Genomic DNA, 20,410 nt, shown 5'->3' with positions numbered 1-20,410 from the left:
GATGCATCCACAACCAGGTCAGGCAGCGCCACCCTCAGCGGGACAGCACGTGGCACGCATGTGCCTTGGCTGCTGGGCAGTGAGTGGGCACTGGGCACACCAGGGTGCGCCAGAGGGAGCAGGGCTGGAGGTCTCCACCTCCCGTTAATCTCAGTCACTGTGCACCTTTCAGACTTGCTCTCATCAGTGTTTGGGGAACAGGATAAAGTGTTAAATGCCACCCCTGACTTTGCTTTCTCCCTGTAACTGCCCCTTCTCTGCTCACCGGGTAACCCCCTAACCATGGAAGGCCAGGGTAGGCCAAGTGGAGACTGAGAAATAGGAAAGCGAAGAACCAGCCAAGAATTGTTGGAAACAGCATGACGAGACTACACTTTTCAATGGCACGGTCACAAGTCTTACACTTTCACATAGCTACCACATAAGTTAGTTGAAAGGCGAATATAATTCCCTTCCAATGAAAAAGACTCTTTAGTAATGAAATTAAGAAGCGAAAGGGGAGCAGACTTTCTTGAGCTACCTTTCACGGGAGAGAGACTCGCATTAACACGCTGCAGAAGCAGCCAATTACAGTAGACATGTGCTGCCATCGCTCTGCAAATAGGTGGGTCCCACTGGCCGTACCCAGATCCCGGAGGAGGTCATTCTGGTAACAAGTCATTAGTGAGGGCAGTTCCTGTCACCTTCCCACAACTGCTGCTCTGTCACTCATCCTCTCCCAGAAATACTTAAGGAACAGATGAAATCACTTTCCCTTTCCTCTGTTGTAGAAAAAGTTGTGAGGTAGGGGCGCCTGGGCGGCGCAGTTGGTTAAGCGTCCGACTTCAGCCAGGTCACGATCTCGCGGTCCGTGAGTTCGAGCCCCGCGTCGGGCTCTGGGCTGATGGCTCGGAGCCTGGAGCCTGTTTCCGATTCTGTGTCTCCCTCTCTCTCTGCCCCTCCCCCGTTCATGCTCTGTCTCTCTCTGTCCCAAAAATAAATAAACGTTGAAAAAAAAAAAAATTAAAAAAAAAAAAAAAAAGAAAAAGTTGTGAGGGCGGAACGCTGTAGAACGCTGTGTAGCCGGTGCTCTCCTGCCTGGTCTGGGACAGCCAAGGCGGTGCCGCTGAGCGCAGATCTTTGTACTTGTCTGAAGAGCACTGAGCAAAAGCGGCCCGTCCCATTTGCTGTAGGACTCTGTTGCTTTCCCTAAAATCTATAATTGGCCTTGCAGAGCAAGCTGCTACCGTCGGGCGTTATGCCTTTGGATTTCTGAGACTCGACAGTGCCACCTCTGGAATGGGAGCGCTCAGGCTTTCTGAAGTGAGACATATCCCACAGCAGCCTGGCCTGTAAAGAGCACAACCTTTCACTGGGACTGTGTTTGCAGTGATGATGTTCACTCATCCCAAGTGGCAGTGTCTGGGGTGCCGGGTGGCTCAGTCAGTTAAGCATCCAACTTCAGCTCAGGTCACGATCTCATAGTTCATGGGTTCAAGCCCTGCATCAGGCTCTGTGCTGACGAGCCTGGAGCCTGCTTCAGATTCTGTGTCTCCCTCTCTCTCTGCTCCTCCCCTACTCCCTCTCTGTCTCTGTCTCTGTGTCTGTGTGTCTCCCTCTCTCAAAAGTAAATAAAACATTAAATAAATAAATAAGGCAGTATTCTTTTTCCAAAGGGACAGTGTCTTCCACTGCATTCTGGCCTCTTCAACCCTGAACCCAAGCTGGGGTGCTTCCCCATGCAGTGTGGGGCTGTGCAGTGTCCTGCAGAGCCACACCAGTCACAGAGCCCCAGGGAGCAGCAGCCCATGCAGAGGCCCCCATCTGTATGCACTTGACAGCCTGAGGTGTGTCAAGGGGGGACAGTCAGCATAAAGGCGGACTGACCCGGCGATACCCCGCACCCCCCTTTCCATGCAGTCATCCAAACGCCTGAACGGTTGGCTTCCATTCTTAGTGTTGAGCAGTGGGAGAAGACCATCAGAGAAAGGCTGAATAACGAGGCAAAAAACAGTTCTCGAAAGACCAGCCAGGAGCAGGTTTATCAATAAAATATTTAATCACCTTATCTGTACAAAATATTAAAATGGTTAATGAAGAGTATACAAGCATGTTTAACAAATATATACTGCTATAGAAACGTCAAGAAAAATAGAGATTGCTGTTTTACAGTTCATTTACATTCCGATATGTACAATCTATTTAAACTTGAGAATACATATACACAGTGGATTTGTACCTGACCTTGAAGAGCTCCCTGCCAACCACCCTGGGCATGGGCAGCATTCACGACATCAGTTCATGCTGCCCCAGTGGCCCATGGAACAGCAGGGATACAGCCTGGTCTCCAGCCTCCAAGTCTCAGAGCTCTGCTCTGGCCAAACCAGAGCTAGAAGGACTGCCAGCAAAGGAGAGTTCAACTTGCATTAAGTGAGTTTAAAATTCTCACCACTTTTCCCGTCTTACTCCCGAGCAAAGCTGAGAAATAGTGGGTATCATTGCGAAATGAAAGGGACTTCAACCCCCATCAAAATAATACATTTTGGTATGTATTGAGCTGTGACAGCATTCCTGTCACTTTGAGTTTTGCCCATTTCCTTAAAATCACAGTATTGGCAGCGGGGTCAAGGTGGCTCACTAAGGGGCAGGCAGCTACTGGCCACCTTAAAGCAGAGCCTGCTTAAACAGAGGGATGCTACAAGCTGGTGCAAGAGTTCTGCAGAAACCTCTTTATACAAACATATATACGTATGTGTATTAAAAGTTTTCCAAACTTTTCAGAATCTCCTTGTCTCATGTGCTGAAGGGCAAGTTGCAGTCAGCATGCTAATCCTTGTAAAAAAAAAAAAATGCATTAACATTTTCATTTGGGACGAAATACTTCCAGCTGAAAGGCCTAAGGTGACTCAGTTATGACTCTTTGTCACAGAAAACATAAAAGTTGTTTGCACTACCGTCAAAAGTGAAATACAAAACAAACAAACAAACAAACAAACAAACACAAAAATCCAAAACAACAACAGCAACAACAAACCAGCAATTATTGTAGGGAAGCTTATGTTCAAGCTGTGATTTATTCAAGGCAGAGAATGCCAGAGAAATTCCACTTTCCAGAGTCTCTGTTCCTGGCTTGGAACACTTGAGTATTTCCCAGCCAGAAAATACATTCTTGCTTTCTCCCTGAACATGCATCATCATTTTCTAAACAGAATGCTGAATGGCTGGCTTTCCTCGGACTCTGATCGGCCCTGACCCGGAAATATAAGTTGCAAACAAAAATAAGTCCTGCTTGTGAAGGCACCCCTTCCTCAAACCAGCCTGCTCAACCTCAAGCCAAGTTATTGCCGTCCCGAGCCCTGGGGGAAACCTCGGACACGTGTGTCTTTTGCTGCCCTCGGCAGCCTTCATGCGCTCGGACATAAACATGCAGACCAGGAAAGGCTTTCTGTACACCTTGTCAGACTCACTCCGCTGAGAAGTCCAGGCTAGGGCTGCCCAGGTGTAAGAGGTCTGAGAGAAGCCAGGCTTGTCGGGAAGATGTGCAAGTATGTAAAACAGCTACAACGTGTGGCAGATTACCCAAACCACCTTGCCCCTTCCCATCTTGCAGCCCAGGGAGGGCCCTCAGGGGAAGTGCGGCCTGTGTGCCTCCCACTGGTTTGTGTTTGCCTCCAATTCAGCAGGACTCCGAAGAGTAAGCCTTACAGGGAATCTGGTTTTTGTTCAGCCACAAGCACACCTCGGCACCAGAAAGAAGGTTCAGATGAGGTTCTAGATTCCTGTAGCCAAGTGTCGGAGCAGGGCGTAAGCTCAGAACAGGCATCTCGCCCCGCGGTAGGCGGGTGTGTTCGCCACTGCTAGTTGGAGCAGTGCAGAGAGGACTTTGCAAAGAAGACAGCCACGGGCCCACCTCCTGCCTAGCCACATCTCCAGCTACCACTGCACCACACTCCTGTTTGCCAACAGCTCAAAAGATCGTAAACTAGAAACGCAAAACCAAAGCCGCTGGCCGCATCCGGAAAGGTCTGTACTGCCAGGCTGAAAGGTGCCTGGGACTTGACCATCAGAAGCTTTTCCTTGTTTTTCTAGACAACTTATTTCAGCTTCCTATAACTGACTTAGAAAAAGGATACAAAATTTCTGCCACTACAGCTTTTACCAGGTGAGCCTCTCTGGGATGAAGAGTTTCTAAACTCGCAGAAGAAAGTGCTTCATATGCCAGCGTGCACAGCTGTCTGTCCCGTCAACAGACTCACCTGACTATAGATACCCCTCCCTCTGGAAGCTTCCATGCATGCTGCAGCCCCCTTGTCATTGTAGGGGGATGCACGGGAGAGAAACCAGCCCTTTCTCTCGCAGCCCAGACCCAGACACTCACACACACCGATGTGAGTGACATCGCAGGATTACTCCCTGGAGACCTGCACAGGCAGGAGCGAGAGGATCATCGCCCTCCACTTGTGCTGCTGGGAGGACGTGCTTGTACTTTTCAACAACTCTAAGCACAGCTTGAAATGCAGACCAGTTTTGGGGCGCCTGGGTGGCTCAGTCAGTTGAGCGTCCAACTTCGGCTCACAATCTCTCGGTTCGTGGGTTCAAGCCCTGCATCGGGCTCTGTGCTGACAGCTTGGAGCCTAGAGACTGCTTCAGATTCTGTGTCTCCTTCCCTCTCTGTCCCTCCCCTGCTCATGCTCTCTCTCTCAAAAATAAAATAAACATTAAAAAAAAGAGAAACGCAGACCAGTTTTTTTGATGATCTCACACTCTTTGACTCCACCCTCCCCTGGTTGCTCTGCCGAAACTGCTGCTGCCGCCATTGTGAAGCCCCAAGCGACATCTGCCCAGTCAGGAGGCCTATGGCCAAGTCCCAGGCCAGCTGCAGGCACAGAGCCTCCACAGACAGTTTTGGGGGCGGGTAGGGAGAGGCCAAGCTCTGGGGAAGCTGGATGTGTGTGCATCATGAGCAGAGAGTATCCCCGACCCAACGACCAGAGCCAACCCCCAGCCTTCATGCAGCTACATCCAGGTAGGAGACTCCACAAAAGGGAAGCGTGGACTTGCGGACAAGAACAGGCTTCTCTCGCCTCGAGCCCCATCAAGATTTAACTATTTAACAGATTCAAGTCCAAAAATGGCACAAAAGGAGGAAGAAGCTTGCTCTAGCTGAAATGGCCAGAAGGCTCCAGGCACAAAAGGCAGAGCTGTCTGAAAAACTATGAATAACATCTTTTGACTCCTCCCTTCTAGTGTTTCTTCACGGTAAACTCTGCCACCATTATCCAGGCAAGAAAGAAAGGAAAGAAAGAAAGAAAGAAAGAAAGAAAGAAAGAAAGAAAGAAAGAAAGAAAGAAAGAAAGAAAGAAAGAAAGAAAGAAAAAAAGAAAGAAAGAGAGAGAGAGAAAGAGAGAGAGAGAGAAAGAGAGAAAGAAAAGAAATAAAGAAAGAAGAAAGAAAGAAAGAAAGAAAGAAAGAAAGAAAGAAAGAAAGAAAGAAAGAAAGAAAAGAAGCTGTCCTGAAAGAAAGAGGAGAAGAAGAAGCTGTCCTGATGCCTGCCCCCAGGTCACTCCTCCAGCGAGCTGGACCAGACACAGGCATGGCAGTGAGGAGGGCTGGCGCACTTCACTCCTACATAGGCTTGCTTGCCTCCTCCAGGGACTCTGGGACAGTCCCAGGTCCCTGTCTGGGCTGCCAGCAAGGCCCAGACTTTCTTTCCTCTGCTGCTCCCACAGATGCACCAGCAGCAGGGGACAGCCTTCGCAGGATCTGGTCACAGAACAGTCTCAGCAGATGTGGCTCTATCTACCCCTGTGTGAGCACAGGTCCCTCACTTGGGACACAGGAAAGGTCATGGCTCTGGGGAGGTGAGCTCTACCCCCGAGATCTTAGCCTCTCCTGCACCTGCCTTGACCTAGGTAGAAATCAAAGCCACATCCAGGAAGCACCAACAGAGGCCAGGAGTGTAATGGACACACACATACACATACATGTACACACAGGCAAGAGCCGTGATACTTGTGAGAAGCACCTACGATATCGGAAGGGGACCCTTTCCAGGAACAGTCACATCTGCTCTGCCTGTGAACTATGTTAGTGGGCTTTGGGACCAAGTCGAACCCTAGACCCACGGAACTGGAGAGCTCCTCATTTTACAGGGGCGGAAGTGGGAGCTCCGGGCAGGGAGATGGTTGCCCAGACTGACCCAGACCTCTCAGGAGGTGCCTTGCAGAGCTCTGGCACCCAAGTGACCATGCAGCAGTCAGAGAGCAGGTGACAGCATGGGGCAGTTCACTCCTGGGTGTGCAGAAGTCCACAGATACACCAGTGCTGCTGAGACAGACCTCAGAGAGACCTAGTCCCTCCCATCCCAATCCCAACGTCTTCTAACTGCTGGGTTCACTTGCCAGCTGCCTCTCCTTCCCAGTCCAGACACCTGGGGGGACAACGCAGGTCCTTCGCTGCCTCTGACAGATGGCTGCTTTCCAGACCCTCGGTGCTCCCAAGCCACCTGGCATCCGCTGGAGGCTCCTGGCCCAGGCCCACTGAGAGGGCCCTGCTTTCTGGGCCTGGGGACACTTCTGCGTCCCCATGGCCATAGGCCCTAACGATGTTTGTGTCCCAGACACAGCTGCTGTACTTTCTCTTCTCATCGGACTTTCTGGACACCAGATTCAAATGAGGCGAGAGTCTGCCTTTTTCTGTGCACAAGCTCCTCTTGGAAAGAATTCAATTTTTCTCCCTGCTTTAAGAAAGAAAATCAGTCTACAGTCCCGGGTTATTTTCTGCTATGAGTCTGAATAAAATTACAAACAGGATAAATGACTTGTAGGATTTGAGTTACACTCTGATTACATCCACAGGGTGGTCTATACTCCCCTCAGCACTGACAGCAAGAGCCCCAGTCCTGTTGACACTTCCAGGAGACTGTCAGGGGACCTGACACTGCACTGGGTTTGCTGGATTTGACTCGACTTCACACAATCCACAGCTCTTCTTTTTCCCATGCCACTGATAGTGAAATGCCAGGACGCCAGGGCGAAGGGGAGTGTGTACATAATGGAGGGGCAGAGCTCAAGCTAAGGCAACAGAGCCTGCCACCCTCTCGGGAGAGCCCAGTGCTGCTGCTTGGAACGCCAGAATTCAACCAGGGAACCATTTGGGCATCAGTGGACACAGCTGTCTGCCAGTGGAAATGTCTGGCTTCCAGAAGCAGTGACTAGCCTGTCCTCGTGTTTGGCAGACCAGGCACCAACGCCCCAGCTGACCAGCCCTGTACTCCCCAAGCAGGGATGCCCACCCTGTTCTCCAGCAAGGAGGAGTGGTTCAAATGGTCTCAGCTAGAATACACAAGTCTCTCCCCACAAAATGGAAAACTCGACGTACTTTAGGAAGAATATTTTGGTGGCCCTAGACCCAGGGGGCCCAAGCCGGGATAGGGTGGGGGGCTGCCTTCACTCACAGTCCTGACACACTTTCTCTCTGCTTGCCAGCAGCCAGCTCTCCCATGGCTGGGGACTGGGGCTCCCAGCTGAGTGATTCGGCCGCCCCCCCCCCCCCCCCCGCCGGTACCCCACTGCCTAGAAGACAGAACCATACTACCAAACGTGCTGGCAGAATCCTTCTCCAAATCCTGGCCACGCTGGTCGAACCACATCATAGCAGCAAAACCCAGAAGCGGTGGCCCTTTTGCTGTCATTTTTACAAGGTGTGACACATCTTCTCTGTTCACCTGCTTTGAACTCTAAGATGCCAGAGGCCCAGGCAGAGTTGTAGAGGGCACAGGTGGTCTGTGGTGGCTCCACCCAATTCCAGAGCAATTCCGGGAGGCATTCCTTCCATTCAGTAAACAAGAACACCCTGAGGGCATCTGAGACCCTGGAAGGAGCTGTCACTGCCCAAGGACACATGATGCAGCCTGGACCTCAAGACATAGGAAGATGCGTACTTCCCACATCACTTACAACACATCTCGATGGAAGGAGGTCATTAGGAAGAAACAAAGAAAACGGACATTTTTTTCTTGCCGCAAAAAAAGCTCAGGCTAAATCAAAACATGGCTTCCCCAAAACTTGTTTTTCCTAGTCACTAAAAAAGAATCAAAATGTTTCCTTTTGTCCAAGATATTAAATAACCTAGAATTTCTTCAGAATAATAGCGAGTTTCTTATTAACTCCCTTTCTAAAACTTCAAATACTACAACCTTTTAGTGTCATTTTTTATTCTTCATTATGACAGGGCAATCACCATGCAATTATTAAAATCAATTTAGAAAAGTGAAGCTTCTCTGGCAAAATCCACAAACGTAATGGGACCATGCATATACCAAAGCTGCCGCTTTGGGAAGTTTGTTTTAACCTAAAGAGACTTACATCTTATTATTTATAGCTACTCACATAGCCACAGCATATAAATTCACATTATAAATGTATTTTCCTTTGAGGGAATTTTACAAGATAAAAAAGGACTCAGGTGGGGCCCTTAAGTCAATTAGCTGTCTAAATCTTCAGTATATCTCTCTCTCTCTTACACGTTAAATCACTGAGAATTAAAATTTGAATAACTCATCTATGGACCTTACCATCCAAGACCAGAAGGATGGAATGCTTGCCTTTCCCAGGAACCGTAAAGGAGAAACCCCAACAGAGCCTTAAATAGGAGTACCCAGCAGGGCTGCAGGGTTTTTCAAAGAAGCCCTCGGAGCCCTGGACAGGTGGAATCCAAATTGTTTCTCCTCCTTCCCTCAAAGCCACAAAGGACTCCCAGGCAGAAATGAACCAAATAAAACAATGGGGACTGGGAGACAGGCTTCCACCTCTGCTTGGCCACACCAAGGCCCCCCAACGCCCTTCCGAAGGGGCCACAGCAGCCAAACTGAAAATGCCCCTCCACGCTGCAGAGGGAGGGGGGACTTCCTCCCCGCTCTGCACCACTGGGTTGTGGGGAGCTGAAATCTCACAAAAGCACTTTTGTGTAGCTTCACTTCCCGTTACTATCACACTGCCAAAAACTACAGCAACAACACTGTAAAGGCGTGTAAGAGCCGACACAGACTTGATAGCTAAGCGCAAGCACATGTTGGCCCATTGTGAGCACACCCTTTGGAGCCGGTTGCGCCTACCTGGCAGACAAGCCTGAGTCTTCTGCAGAAGCCCGCCCCAAGACGCCTCCCGGCCTCTTTCCCAGCTCCCTAGCAAAACCTCCTGTCAGGTCTCTAGGAATAGGCAGAGCCGCCCGCCTTTCCCCATTCCCAGCCACTGCACCAAGCCTCCTCCTCAGCACCCCCAAGGCTTGCTCGCTACCTCCTTGAGCTGCCCATAGGAGCTTCAGAACCTGGCACATGCCACCCCACCCCCCAACTCCATATCACATCAGGCTGGCAGTTAAAAAACTCTCCTCCATTTCACTTCCCCCAAAAAGAAAAACACTTTTTTTTTTCCACATTCTAGATCATTCCTAATTGGAACTGATTTTTTTAAAAAGGGTAGTGCTGGCCTATGCACAGATCTGGGTAGTTCCCCGCGGACAAATGTTCCCTTTCAAAACTGACAGGGCATGTTAGACTTTTTTAAGTTAAGGAAAAAAGATGCCTTTTGCAGCGGTTCCTTCCCAGAGTAAATGGCCTCCATGCCACGCACACCTTCAGAAAGGACATTACAGCTGTTCAGTTGGTCCCAGGGTGTAACACCAAACACTCAGCCACCCAGCCAGGTGCTCCCCTACACTCAGCCGCAAACAGAAAGGGGTCAGACAAAACGTACTCCAGTCCCCCACTCGTCCACCCATTCTGGAGCCCCCAATTCCCTAACCCGTTCCTACCCGATTTAGCGCCTGTGACTGTTAACACTGCCACAAACACCATCCTCTCTCCAAAAGGGGACGACGGGTACGATGGGGATGTGTCATTCCCCATCGGTAAGCGTCATTCGGTAGCGTCAGGTCGTCTGCTCCCAGGGCTGGTGGACGCTGCCCACGGTAAAGGTGTGCATGAGTGAACGAGTGTGTGGGTGTGAGTGATGGTGTGAGTGTGAACGTGCGCTCTCCCTCCGTGCGGGCGCGGGACCAGAGGCGGACGCGCACCCACGCTCAGTGACAGGCCCCGGCCCACAGCTGCTCTTCAGCAGGGGGTCCTCGGTGGCGCGGCTGCCTGCCCCCTCCCTGGCCGGGCCGGGCCCTCACGCTACCTGCAGCCGCACGCCTCCACCACCATGTCCTCGTACTGCTTGTAGACCACGTTGTTGGCGGCGTCGATATAGAGGATGCTGATGGGGCTGAGGCGCGCGGGCACGCAGCAGGAGGCCGGCGCCGCGTCCGGCGCCATGGAGTTGAGCAGCGTCTGAATGATGGCGTGGTTGGTGGGCTCTAGGTGGGAGCGCAGCGGGAAGTCGCAAACGCCCTCGCAGTGGTACGCCTCGTAGTCCAGCGGCGCGATGATCCAGTCGTCCCAGCCCAGCTCCTTGAAGTCCACGTGCAGCGGCCTGCGGCTACAGCGGGTCCGGCCCCTTCGCCCGTGGCCCCGGCCCGCGCCCCCGCCCCCGCCGCTGCCCTGCGTCGCCCGCGCCCCGGCCAGCGCCGTCCGCCGCCGCCTGCGACCGCTGATGACCGCTGTCGGCGACCCGGTGCCGGGTCCCGGGTCCCGCGGCGGCTCCGCCGCCAGCGCGGCCCCGAGCGCGCGGGCCTGGGCGCGGATCTCCCGGAACAGGCTCCCCTTCCTCTGCGTGCGGGAGGAAACCACGAGCAGAGCGCGCTCTTCGGCCGCCGCGCCGTCCCTGCCCCGGGAGCCAAAGCCCAGCAACCGCAGTGCCAACGGGCCCTGCGAGGGCCCGGCCACTGAGCGCAGCAAGAGGCAGAACGCGCGGGTGGCGTGCGGCTCCTGGCGGTGGCGCCGAACTGCGTCCGCCACGTCGAACACCTCCCAGCGCGCTCCGGCCAGGGGCTCGGCGGCCCGCGAGTGCAGCAGGCGGGGCGCTCGGGCGGCGCCGGGGCACGTAGACAGCAGGAGCAGCGGAAGGGGAGTCGCGCTGCCGGGGCCCAGCTCCGGGGACTCGCGGCGCAGCACGCGCAGCTCGGCTCCCACCACCTCGTCGGCGTCGGGAAGGCTGGACACGTCGAACAGGAAGCTCTGGCCGGTATCGGCTGCGGATTCGTCTGCAGAAGTCGGGCAGAGACAGAAAGAGCGCGGTGAGAGCGGAGAGCGAAGCCCGCACTCCGGGACGCGGGGCCCCCTAAGTGCATATAGCCCAACTGCCCCGGATGCGGGAGTAAGCCCGCTGGAGCTGGCGCCAGCCCTGTCGTCTCGGCCCAGCCAGACACCTGCCAGCCTGACCCAGAGTAAAGGGAGCCTTCGCCCTGACTGTCGACTATCGGGACCGGGGCTTCGGTTCATCGAACCAAAGTTCCACCACCTGGACAACCCACGGGCACTCACTTATCGCTGAGCCTCGGGGACAGGACCATACCCCCTGCACCCGATGCAGGTCCGCTGCCTGACCCAGAGCCCTGGGTTTGCGAGGTCTAGATCGGATGCCAGACTTTCGGGCCGGTGGCTGAGAGAGGGCTCCGCGGGAGGCGTATCAGAAGTCCTATGCCCCTTCCGAGGTCTAGAGGCCAGGCCGAGGTCCCGCGCTGTACCCGGACTGCTCATTATTGCCCCGCTGAGCCCCCAGGAAAGCCGCGGAGTCCTGGCTGTACGAAAACGGAAAAATCATGTCCCCTGAAAACTCTGCTTCTTCCTCTACCTCTCTTCCCCAGCTCAACCTGGACATCCTTGCGGGCCACGATCTCCCGTGCTGGCCTGGCCAGGCGTGCGAGTAGTCCAGAGGAAAACGCGTCAGCGGGGCTGCATAAACCCTCTGGTTTATCCATCCTCCTCCTGGCCAAGCTGAAGGGGAACTAAGGCCCAATTAGGGAGGGGCCCGGCTCGGCCCAAGGTCTCAGAGCGAGGAGCGCTGCTGGTCGCAATGGGAAACTCCCGTCTCAGCTTCTCCCAGCTTTCCGCGGCCTCCTATGGAGGAGGGAAGGCGGCAAAGGAGCACGAGGAACCTTCTCCGAAGGATTTGGAGCAATGCGGGGGGGGGGGGGGGGGGGGGGGCTGCAGTGAAGGCAGTGGCTCGAGGAGGTCTCGCCTCCAGGACCCACCGATACCTCCGCGGACATATTATTTCCCTCCGTTATGACTTCTCTCTCAGGGTTTGGGGGTTTTATTTCTGGTCGTGGGCACTTTTTTCTTTTTGGGCTGAGGGGGGGAAAAAGTTGAAATTCCAGCGAGCAGCAGATAAGGAGCTCCCTTTGAAGAAGGTCATATGGTTTCGTTTTGCCCCAAACTCGGTGAGAGTGTGCAGACCTCCCCCACCACTGGAAATCTGCTGACGGACTACCACCGCCAGGCCCTCGCCTCCCTAGGTCCCAAGTCTGGGCTCTGCCGGTGGCTTCTGGGGACCTCAAGTAGCTCTGCTCCAAGTTGAACCCAGAGGGGAGAGCGAGGGAAGCTCCAAGTGCTAGGCTAGTAGGGCTCCTCCCCGCCACTGCTTTCTCCCAGGGCTCCCTGTGGGCACTTTTTCTGAGCTCCCCCCCCCCCCCCCCAACAGCATCTCCCTTCTTGAATGTGCTACCACTGCATGCCCTCCTTCCAGACGCAGGAAGGAGAGCTGCCTTCAGAGCCTGGCCAGCCAAGTAGAGCTCCCCAGGAAAAGATTTAGCTCAGGCTGAGGCTAACCAGAGGCCTAGCTCTACCTGAGAAAGAGCAGCTGGTGCCTCCGCCGGCCTACAGCCCTGCGCATTCACCTCTTCTACATCCTGGGAGCCCACACAGCAGCCTTAGGGCTAGAGCCTCCCCTGGCCTAGGACTCAGGCTTTGTATCCAGCATCCAGTCCGGGGGGGGGGGGGGGGGGGGGGGCACACAGAATGCTACGTGGTTGCCACTGAACCAGAGAGCCATCTGGACCCAGGATGTCCCACACTCAAAATAAAGCAGTCTGTGGGTAGGCATTGTGTGTGTATTCCAGGAGGAGGGTGATTTGGTCACATCTACCTGCTTTCCCAGGCTAGGGTCTGGGATGCACAGCCAGCAGAGGCTCCCAGAAACGGCCAGTCTGCCGCTTCCTTTCCAGCCCTATTCCCCTCCTTTTTTCCCCTCCTGCCTTCCATGCTGAATCTTTGGCTGGATAGAATTAAGGCAAACATTACTTGCATTTCCGCCTGAAATTAGTTAAATTTTCCCTATCTATCTGCTTTAATGACTTCAATAGAGATTAATAAAATCCAGATGACACACAGCCACCACCACAATCTCACCCACGTCCTACTTTTAAGAGACCCAGGGCAGAGTAAGGTGGGGTGCTGGGTCCAAGAGAGGCCTGCATTCCTGCACGGTCTCACTGACCACCCTCTCCTCCTCACACAACTGGGGTCTTCCACCTCTGGCTGTCCCAGGGGCCCGGCACAGACACCCATGGCCACACACCTCCACCCTGACACAGCCCGCCAGAAAGGGACCTCCGTGTACCTGGTGGTGCCACCAGCCTCTTCGGGGCCACTTATTTCAGTCTAATGCCTGCCTCTTTCCCTCATTCCCCTGAATTCCCCCCAATTTGTGCGCCCCCCCCCCCCCAGGAGACTAGAAGCTGCAGAGGTTGCTTCAATGAAAACAGCCGCTGCCGTCTCCACCACCATCACTGCGCAGTCCCTCTCGGCCCGGGCCCCGTCTTGCTTCGGATCTTGGACTCAGCCTGCCTGCCTCCTCGAGGGGACCCGCCGGCCGGCAGGGCCAAGACAATCCGGCGGAGGGACCGGCTCAGCCCTCTGAGACCGGGCCCTGAGAGCTGCTGCGCCTCTCGCCACAGTCCAGCGGGTTCGGGTGCGTGGGACTCGGCGGAGTTTCTAACACCTGAGGCTGGGACGTGAGGAGGCCGCGCCCGGAAGGGTCTGGAGCAGGGGCTCGGCTCTGGCGGTGGCCTCAGCCTAGGAGCGGACAGGATGGACGGGCGCAGAAGAGGCGTGAGTACCTTGGTTCGCCTGGTCTGCGAAGCCGGTGATCGTGTCCGCGCGGCCGTGGCGGCCAGAGACCGAGGTGGAGGCGGCGGCTGCCCCGGCCGGAGCCCTCCCGGCCAGGTTCCGGTAAAGCGACATCATGAACTGGTGCGGCACCACCGAGCCGTTCCTGAAGCCGGAGCCGGCGGCGCGGCGCGCGGCGCGGACTCCGGGAGCCGCGGCGGCCGGGGCAGCGGAGACGCCCGCAGCCGGGGCGAGGGTCCGCCCGCCGCTGCCGATGCCGCCGTCGCCCCCCGGACTCCCGACCGGCCCTGCCCCCGCCGCTCGCAGCACGGCGGCCGCTTCGAGCCCGTCGCGGGGGCGGCAGGCGCTCAGCAGCCAGAGGCACAGCGCGGCGGCCGCGCTCAGGTCCATGGGCTCCGTGGGCCAGGCGGGCGGGCGGCGCGGGCTCCGTGGCTCCGGGAAGTCCCCCGGCGCCTTTTGAACATAGTGTTTAATAATGGGGGAAGTGTGCGCAGCAAGTCGCGGCCCCCCCTCCTCTCCCACCCCACCCCCGCCCAACGCCCGGAGCAGCGCCCCCTGCTGAACACTGGAGTGGCAGCGCCGCGCCCCCCACTCCGGCCTAACGCGGAGTCCGGGACGGGAGCCTCCTCCCCGCGCCGTAGCGCTTCGCCCCCACTCTCTCCTTGCAAGTCTTACCCGCCCGAGGCTCCCGCCACAAACCGGGGCCCCGCCTCCCTTCCCCAAGGCGATGCGCCCCCCGCTGCCCACCCCGCCCCCGAGCCAAATGCGCCCTCCGGAGTTAGAGGCTCCGAGGCATCGCGCGTACCCGCCCAGCTTCGTCCCCACTCCCCTGCGGAGAAGCACCCGCCCCCCGCCCGCTCCAATTCCTTGAGTGCTTGAGACGCCAGAGGTGGGGCCACGGAAGGGCTCGGCCCCGCCCGTCAGTGCTGCGACCTCGGGGCCAGGGCGCACAGAGAGGCCACAAGGGCGCACGGAGGCCACAGGGCGCGCAGGGCTGCCACAAAGGCGCGTTTTTCATCACCGGTTCGAAGGCTGCCCAGCCTGACACAGCCTCCAAAGATCGGAACGCGCGGCGGGAGCAGGGGAGGGGACCCGTAGGGAAGAGAGGGCTAGCGGCTGGAAGAGCAGGCCGGAAAGACAGATGGATATGGACCGACAGTTGGAAAGCAACGGTTTGCGCTCAGAACGTGCGCTTAAGCCGGAGCCACGACCTCAAAGGAGCGCAAGAATTATGGTGGCAGCCCCGGGGTGATGTGGGGAGTCCTGCGCGGGAGCAGCGCCCTGGGTTCATTTGTGCAGCGAAAGTGACGACCTTCCGCCGGCCTTCTTGGGGGGCCGGCCAACGGAAACGGGCTACCGGGTATGTTGGGGCGCGGCCAGACGCCGGGAGGGCGGGCAGCAGAGAGTCTCAGGCTGGCGCCTCCGTACTTCTCTGGCCGCCGTTACGGGTGATGGGTGGAGGGGACGCCCCGCAGCCACTGCGCGGCATCCCGAGCTCACTCGAGCGGGGTAGGGAGGTCGTCGACGGGTATGGATCGGCTCAGCTCCACCGGCAGCCCAACATGCCCCAGTGCGGAAACGTCCAGCGGATGGACGAGGTCTTCTTGGTAGGCAGGTGGAGGACCTGAGCCGGAACGACACTCAAAGCAACGCAGACGCGTTCTTTCTCCTTTAAATTTCACTTTTGCTACCAAACTTGAAATCTGGACGGGGGTCGGTGCGTCATGGTCACTTTGAGTTGATCAGCGTCAACATGACACCACAGGACTCAAAGCCCAGTGAGTCCCAAGTCTTTCCCGGTTGCGCCACACTGGCCCACGGTCATGCCCGGCCCGGGGAGTTCCCAGGCACCAGCGGTTTGGTCCCAAGCAACCTCTTCAGTGATGACCATGCTGGCCACCGCGGAGACGCGGCACCTGCTCATCTGGGCACTTTGGTCCACTCATCACCCCCCGGGGACGTATGGGGGCAGGAGGGGAGGTCTGGCGAGGGCCAATTCCCCGGGACCCCAGGCCCATCAGGTGGGCAGAGGAGAAAGGCATTAGTGTGGGGAAGCTGTGGTTGGGGCCGGCAGGCAGGGGAGGGGAGGGAGGACGTGGTGGGGGGGGGGAGGGGGAGGGAACAACAAGGGCTGCCTCAACCCACCCTGCTTTAGGTACTGAGGATGGAGTGCCAGCAACAAACAAGGCCTTGGCCACAGGTCTCCCTCTCTGGGCGGTGCTGGTACAAAGTGGCCCTGCAGGAACCCACGCAGGTTGTCTGGCAGTGCCTCCCCCTGGAGAGGAGCAGCCTCTCCAGCCCCTTGGCAGCCCAGCTAGGGGGGCCCCTCGGTCCTTGCCAGTGCTGGGTCCCTGATGTCTTTCTAGCTCCTTTCCCCCTAGAGCTACATGCGAGCAATCTTTGATTATGATTTGTACAAACACCCTGGGAACCCAGGGCCAGGGTCAGTAGTGCAAGTTCTAGTCCTGGCTTTGACCTCTTAAGAGCAAGGACAGAATGGGAAGGTGCTGGCAGAGACTTGGCAGAGCCCCTACTGAACGAACACGTGTTGATTATATGATTCTTCTGTCCTGCGGCTGCCTTGGGGTTTAGGAATTCGTGTTCCTGAATTCTTGCTGCCCCTTAGCTTCTTTGAGGCCAAATTTCCTCATCTGTAAAATGGGAGGATTCTTACCTCAGGGAGTTTGTGTGTGGCCAGGATAACAGGCTGGCACAGATGAGACTCAGTAGCCTTGCCCCCCACCCACCCTGCCCCCGGTGTGCTGTGGGGCCCAAGGGTGATGATGGCTCGAAGAGAAGTGGCTCACAGGCACTGGAACACTCTGGAAAAGACTGCCCACCAGCTGTTTGTGCTTGAGCCAGGACTTAACCACTCCCACCTGTGCTTCTTGTCTGTAAAGTGAGCTAATCATTCATTCGTTCATCATTCATCCATCCCCCAATTCATTCCTTCTTTCCAGTAAATACTTACTGCCAGTAGTCTTCTATGTGTTGTGGCTTTAGCAACGCACAGGACAGGCACATGGGAAGCCAGGGCCGGAGGGGTGGAGTGGGGTTCGATCAGCAGAGGACTCACCAGAGCTGAGCCCAGAGAGGAGGGAGGCACAGGGATGCTTGAGCCATGTCTGGATGTCTGGCTCCCTCTCCTTCCCCTGAAATAGTGACAGTAACCATTTGTTCTCTGAACGCTGGGCATCAGGCCAACTGCTTAACACACCTCCTGTTACTTCATTCCCACCACTGCTGTGTCCCGTGAGGTAGGTATCATTACTCCCATTTTATAGACAAAGAAAGTTGAGTTACAAAGAAATTGCACACCTTGCGCAGGGTCACTTGGTAAGTGACAGAGCCTGGAGTCACCAGCTGTTTTTGCCCATCCCGTGGCTGCCCACAGGGGAAGTAGGAATGTGAAAGGCTTGGTTTGTAACACCTCCCAACCCCAGTGAAGAGGCAGAATGTCCTGCCTTTCCTCTCTAGCTCTCCGGAAAATTCTTGGCAGAGAATGAACTCTCGGGTCAGGTCTAGGTGAAGACCATGAAAGCATCCGCCTGGGGACTCCTCCCCGCCCCTGCTGCCAGCTACGAGCTCACAACGTCTGCCTTTGAGCACATTCTGTCATCACCAGCAGCAGGGCCTGCCTGCCTGCCTGTGGCTCCTGAAGCCACAGAGCTCAGAGTAGGATGGGCTACCAGGAGCACGTGGTCCAACTGCTAAGTTTCCATGATGTGACCTGATGGCTTCACGAGTCAGGCCCACACCCAGGGCTTGACTTGATCCATGTCTCTGGATGCACTGGGGCCCATGAATCAGTACCTGTCTGGAGTGAAGGTGGCGCCCTCCCTGAGGATGGGGAGACGTGAGACCGGGAGTTTTTGGTCCTCCACCCCTGACTCCATGAAGCTGAGGCCTCTGGTGAGTAGGCGGCCCTTGGACCCGCGATGCCAGGCTGGCCCAGGCTCACTTGGGGCTTCCTCTTGGGGGATGCAGGGAGCCTCTGGTAGGCGGACCAGGCAAGAGAACTGGAAGGTGTGTTCTTTGCGCTGCTTTAGAAGGGAGTTTCCTCTGCCTTCTGTGTTGCCCCGGACGTCCCTGGGAAGCTGTTGATGAGGCCCCGACACCAGTGCAGGAAGTTCAGAAAACCAGGCACTTCCAGCTTTCACTGTTCATCAGTCTGATGACCACCTCCCAACTCCCCAGCACTCCAGACTCCAGTGGTTACCACCTCAGAGACAGGGAGTGAGACTGGCTCCAAGGGCGGGGGGTGGGGAGGGTAAAAGCAGCCTGGTTGTGGGCTGGGTGTTAATGACTGAGGTGGAGAGGAATGGTCCCCACATTCTGACCTCCAGACCCTTCCCTCGGAGAGTACTTTGCTGCTCATCCCTTCGCTGCAGAAGCTGTCCACTCGCTCAGAGCACCCGGAATTTGACCAGGTCACAGAACCCTAGGATCCAAAGGAACATTTTGGGTTATTTGGGCCAGCTTGGCACCGCATGCCTGAATCATGACAAACTGCTACCCGGCTGTGCTTGTGTGCCTGTAGAGATGGGGAGCCTCATACCCCACATAGCCTCCTGATAGCTCTGAACGTGAGGAAGTTCTTCATACTGCACCTGCAAGAGCCACGGCGTCTCCCAAAGGCACCTTTACATGTCATCTGGAGCATGAGCCTGGCACCCTGGGTTATGTTGCCACTTAGGAAGTTACATTTGACCCTTGAACAAGGCAGAGGTTAGGCACCCACCCCCCACCTCCTGCGCGGTCAAAAATCTGAATGTAGCTCAACTCCCCCAAAATGTAACTACTAATAGTATACTGTGGACCAGAAGCCTTGCTGATAACATAAACCATTGATTAACACACATTTTGTATGTTACATGTATTATAAACTATATTCTAACAATAAACTACAAAAAAAAGTTAAGAAAATTGTAAGGAAAACACATTTACAGTACCGTCCTGTATTTATCAAAATGAATCCATGTATAAGTGGACCCACGCAGTTCAACCCCTTGTTGTTCAAGGGTCAGTCATTGTCCTGGATTCTGCCAGCTAGAGCCACCTTGTGGTGACCTTCAGGGACCAGAAATTGCACCAGCCCCACCTGCAGCTTGCTCAGTCTTGAACAAGTGACTCCTGCCACACCAGACACTGGGCCTCCATGTGTGATGACCAGTCCCTTAAAGATGGCCTGCTCCACGGTTCTGTTGTCCACAAGGAAGCCAAGTCTCTGGGGGAAGGAAGTGACTAGCATCGAGCCATCTGGGATGGTGGGTCCCTTCTGTGATCCTGTGCCTTTGCTATCCATGCAGCTCAGCAGGTGTCACCCCAGCTGTGCCTGAGGCACCCTGTAGGTGAGGCAGATGGGGGCTCAGCCTCCGCCTGTCCAGGGCAGCCAAGCATTATATTGGAAAATAAGCTAGATGCCCCCTGGCTATGATTGGTTGATGCTCCTGAGAGTCTAAAGACCAGAATCCAACTCCAGCCCCTAACCTTGGGCTGCGTGTCCCTCAGCCCATCCTGCCAAGTGCACGGTGAGCTCGACAATCAAATGGCCACGGTGGGTCCAGCTGTGAGAGGTGGAGAGCAGGTGAGGGTGGGCCCCACTGCCAGAGACCCAGACGGGAGCCTCCCTCAGTCTGGACCCGCCAGGCCTCTGCTCTTTGTGACTCAGAGCTGGAGAGAGGGTTGGTGGTGAGGGGGCAGGGCCCTGGGTGAGCCTGGGCTCTGCCCCTGGAGAAGATCTCTCTGGGAAGGTCTCTCTGGGAGGGTGTGACATCGACCCACAGAGGGAGCCGCCTACTACTGCCTCTGGTGCAGCCAGTCTCCCCTCAGTTGGAGATGTACTTCAGTCCTCTCCCCCAGAAAGAGCTGGGATGGGGCTGCCTGGGCTGCAGGTGTGGGAAGATTCCAGCAGAGCTCTGGCTCAGCCCTCTGATGCCCGGGGCTGGGCTTCCTCAGGCTCCCAGGAATTTCCCATGCTCAACCCAGGGCTGCCTCTCCCCGTTACCTGGCAACAGCTCAGGCATCCACAGCAGGTTGGCTGCAGCCTGGCCCGGGGGCCACCTGCTCCAGCTGGCCCCTGGGCCGGGTCTGCTAGGTGGGGGGAGGGGACAGAGAAGAAGGGAGTGGGTGGCCTCTTTCCTGGAAGTTCCACAGGGGACATCTCAGAGCCCTTCCTTCCCTTAGGAACAAATGGTGAAGGGCTGGTGGACACTGCCATCTGCTGGTCACTGGTTATAACAGCATCACAGTATGGCAGCACTCTGGCCCATTCCGATCTACAAAACCCAGGCCTGCCCGGCCAGTCTGGGGGAAGACTGAGGAGCCCCTGCACCAGGACCCCTGCAGTTGAACCAGGTCACCTGAAGCTGTAAGGTATCCTGGGAGATGAGGGGACAAGGGCCACAGGCCTCCACTGAGGCC

At 56.0% G+C, this 20,410-nt stretch overlaps 1 protein-coding gene across 1 annotated transcript; it reads right to left on the bottom strand.

Annotated features, from left to right (window-relative positions):
• Positions 1-5,432: 5,432 nt before the first annotated feature.
• On the bottom strand, positions 5,433-14,487 carry GDF7 (growth differentiation factor 7). Its single transcript, XM_086700093.1, has 2 exons — positions 13,978-14,487; positions 5,433-11,121 (listed from the first exon to the last, which is right to left on the bottom strand). Exons 1-2 carry the CDS (start codon positions 14,375-14,377, stop codon positions 10,154-10,156), a joined length of 1,368 nt encoding a protein of 455 aa, XP_086556219.1. The 5' UTR covers positions 14,378-14,487; the 3' UTR covers positions 5,433-10,153.
• Positions 14,488-20,410: the final 5,923 nt, after the last annotated feature.

The sequence above is a fragment of the Puma concolor genome, chromosome A3 (assembly GCF_028749965.1).
Source record: "Puma concolor isolate L17-30 chromosome A3, mPumCon1.1.hap2, whole genome shotgun sequence".
Classification (NCBI taxonomy): Eukaryota; Metazoa; Chordata; class Mammalia; order Carnivora; family Felidae; genus Puma; species Puma concolor.
The sequence above is the reverse complement of the archived record's forward strand: the minus strand, read 5'-3'. Positions and strand labels throughout refer to the sequence as shown.

What these genes read in the sequence shown, in the direction of transcription:
- GDF7 (XM_086700093.1), bottom strand. Translation starts at nt 14,377, where the DNA reads ATGGACCTGAGCGCGGCCGCCGCGCTGTGCCTCTGGCTGCTGAGCGCC. An exon ending in CGCAGACCAGGCGAACCAAG is followed by an intron (nt 11,122 to 13,977) that starts GTACTCACGCCT and finishes CGACTTCTGCAG; the next exon opens with ACGAATCCGCAGCCGATACC.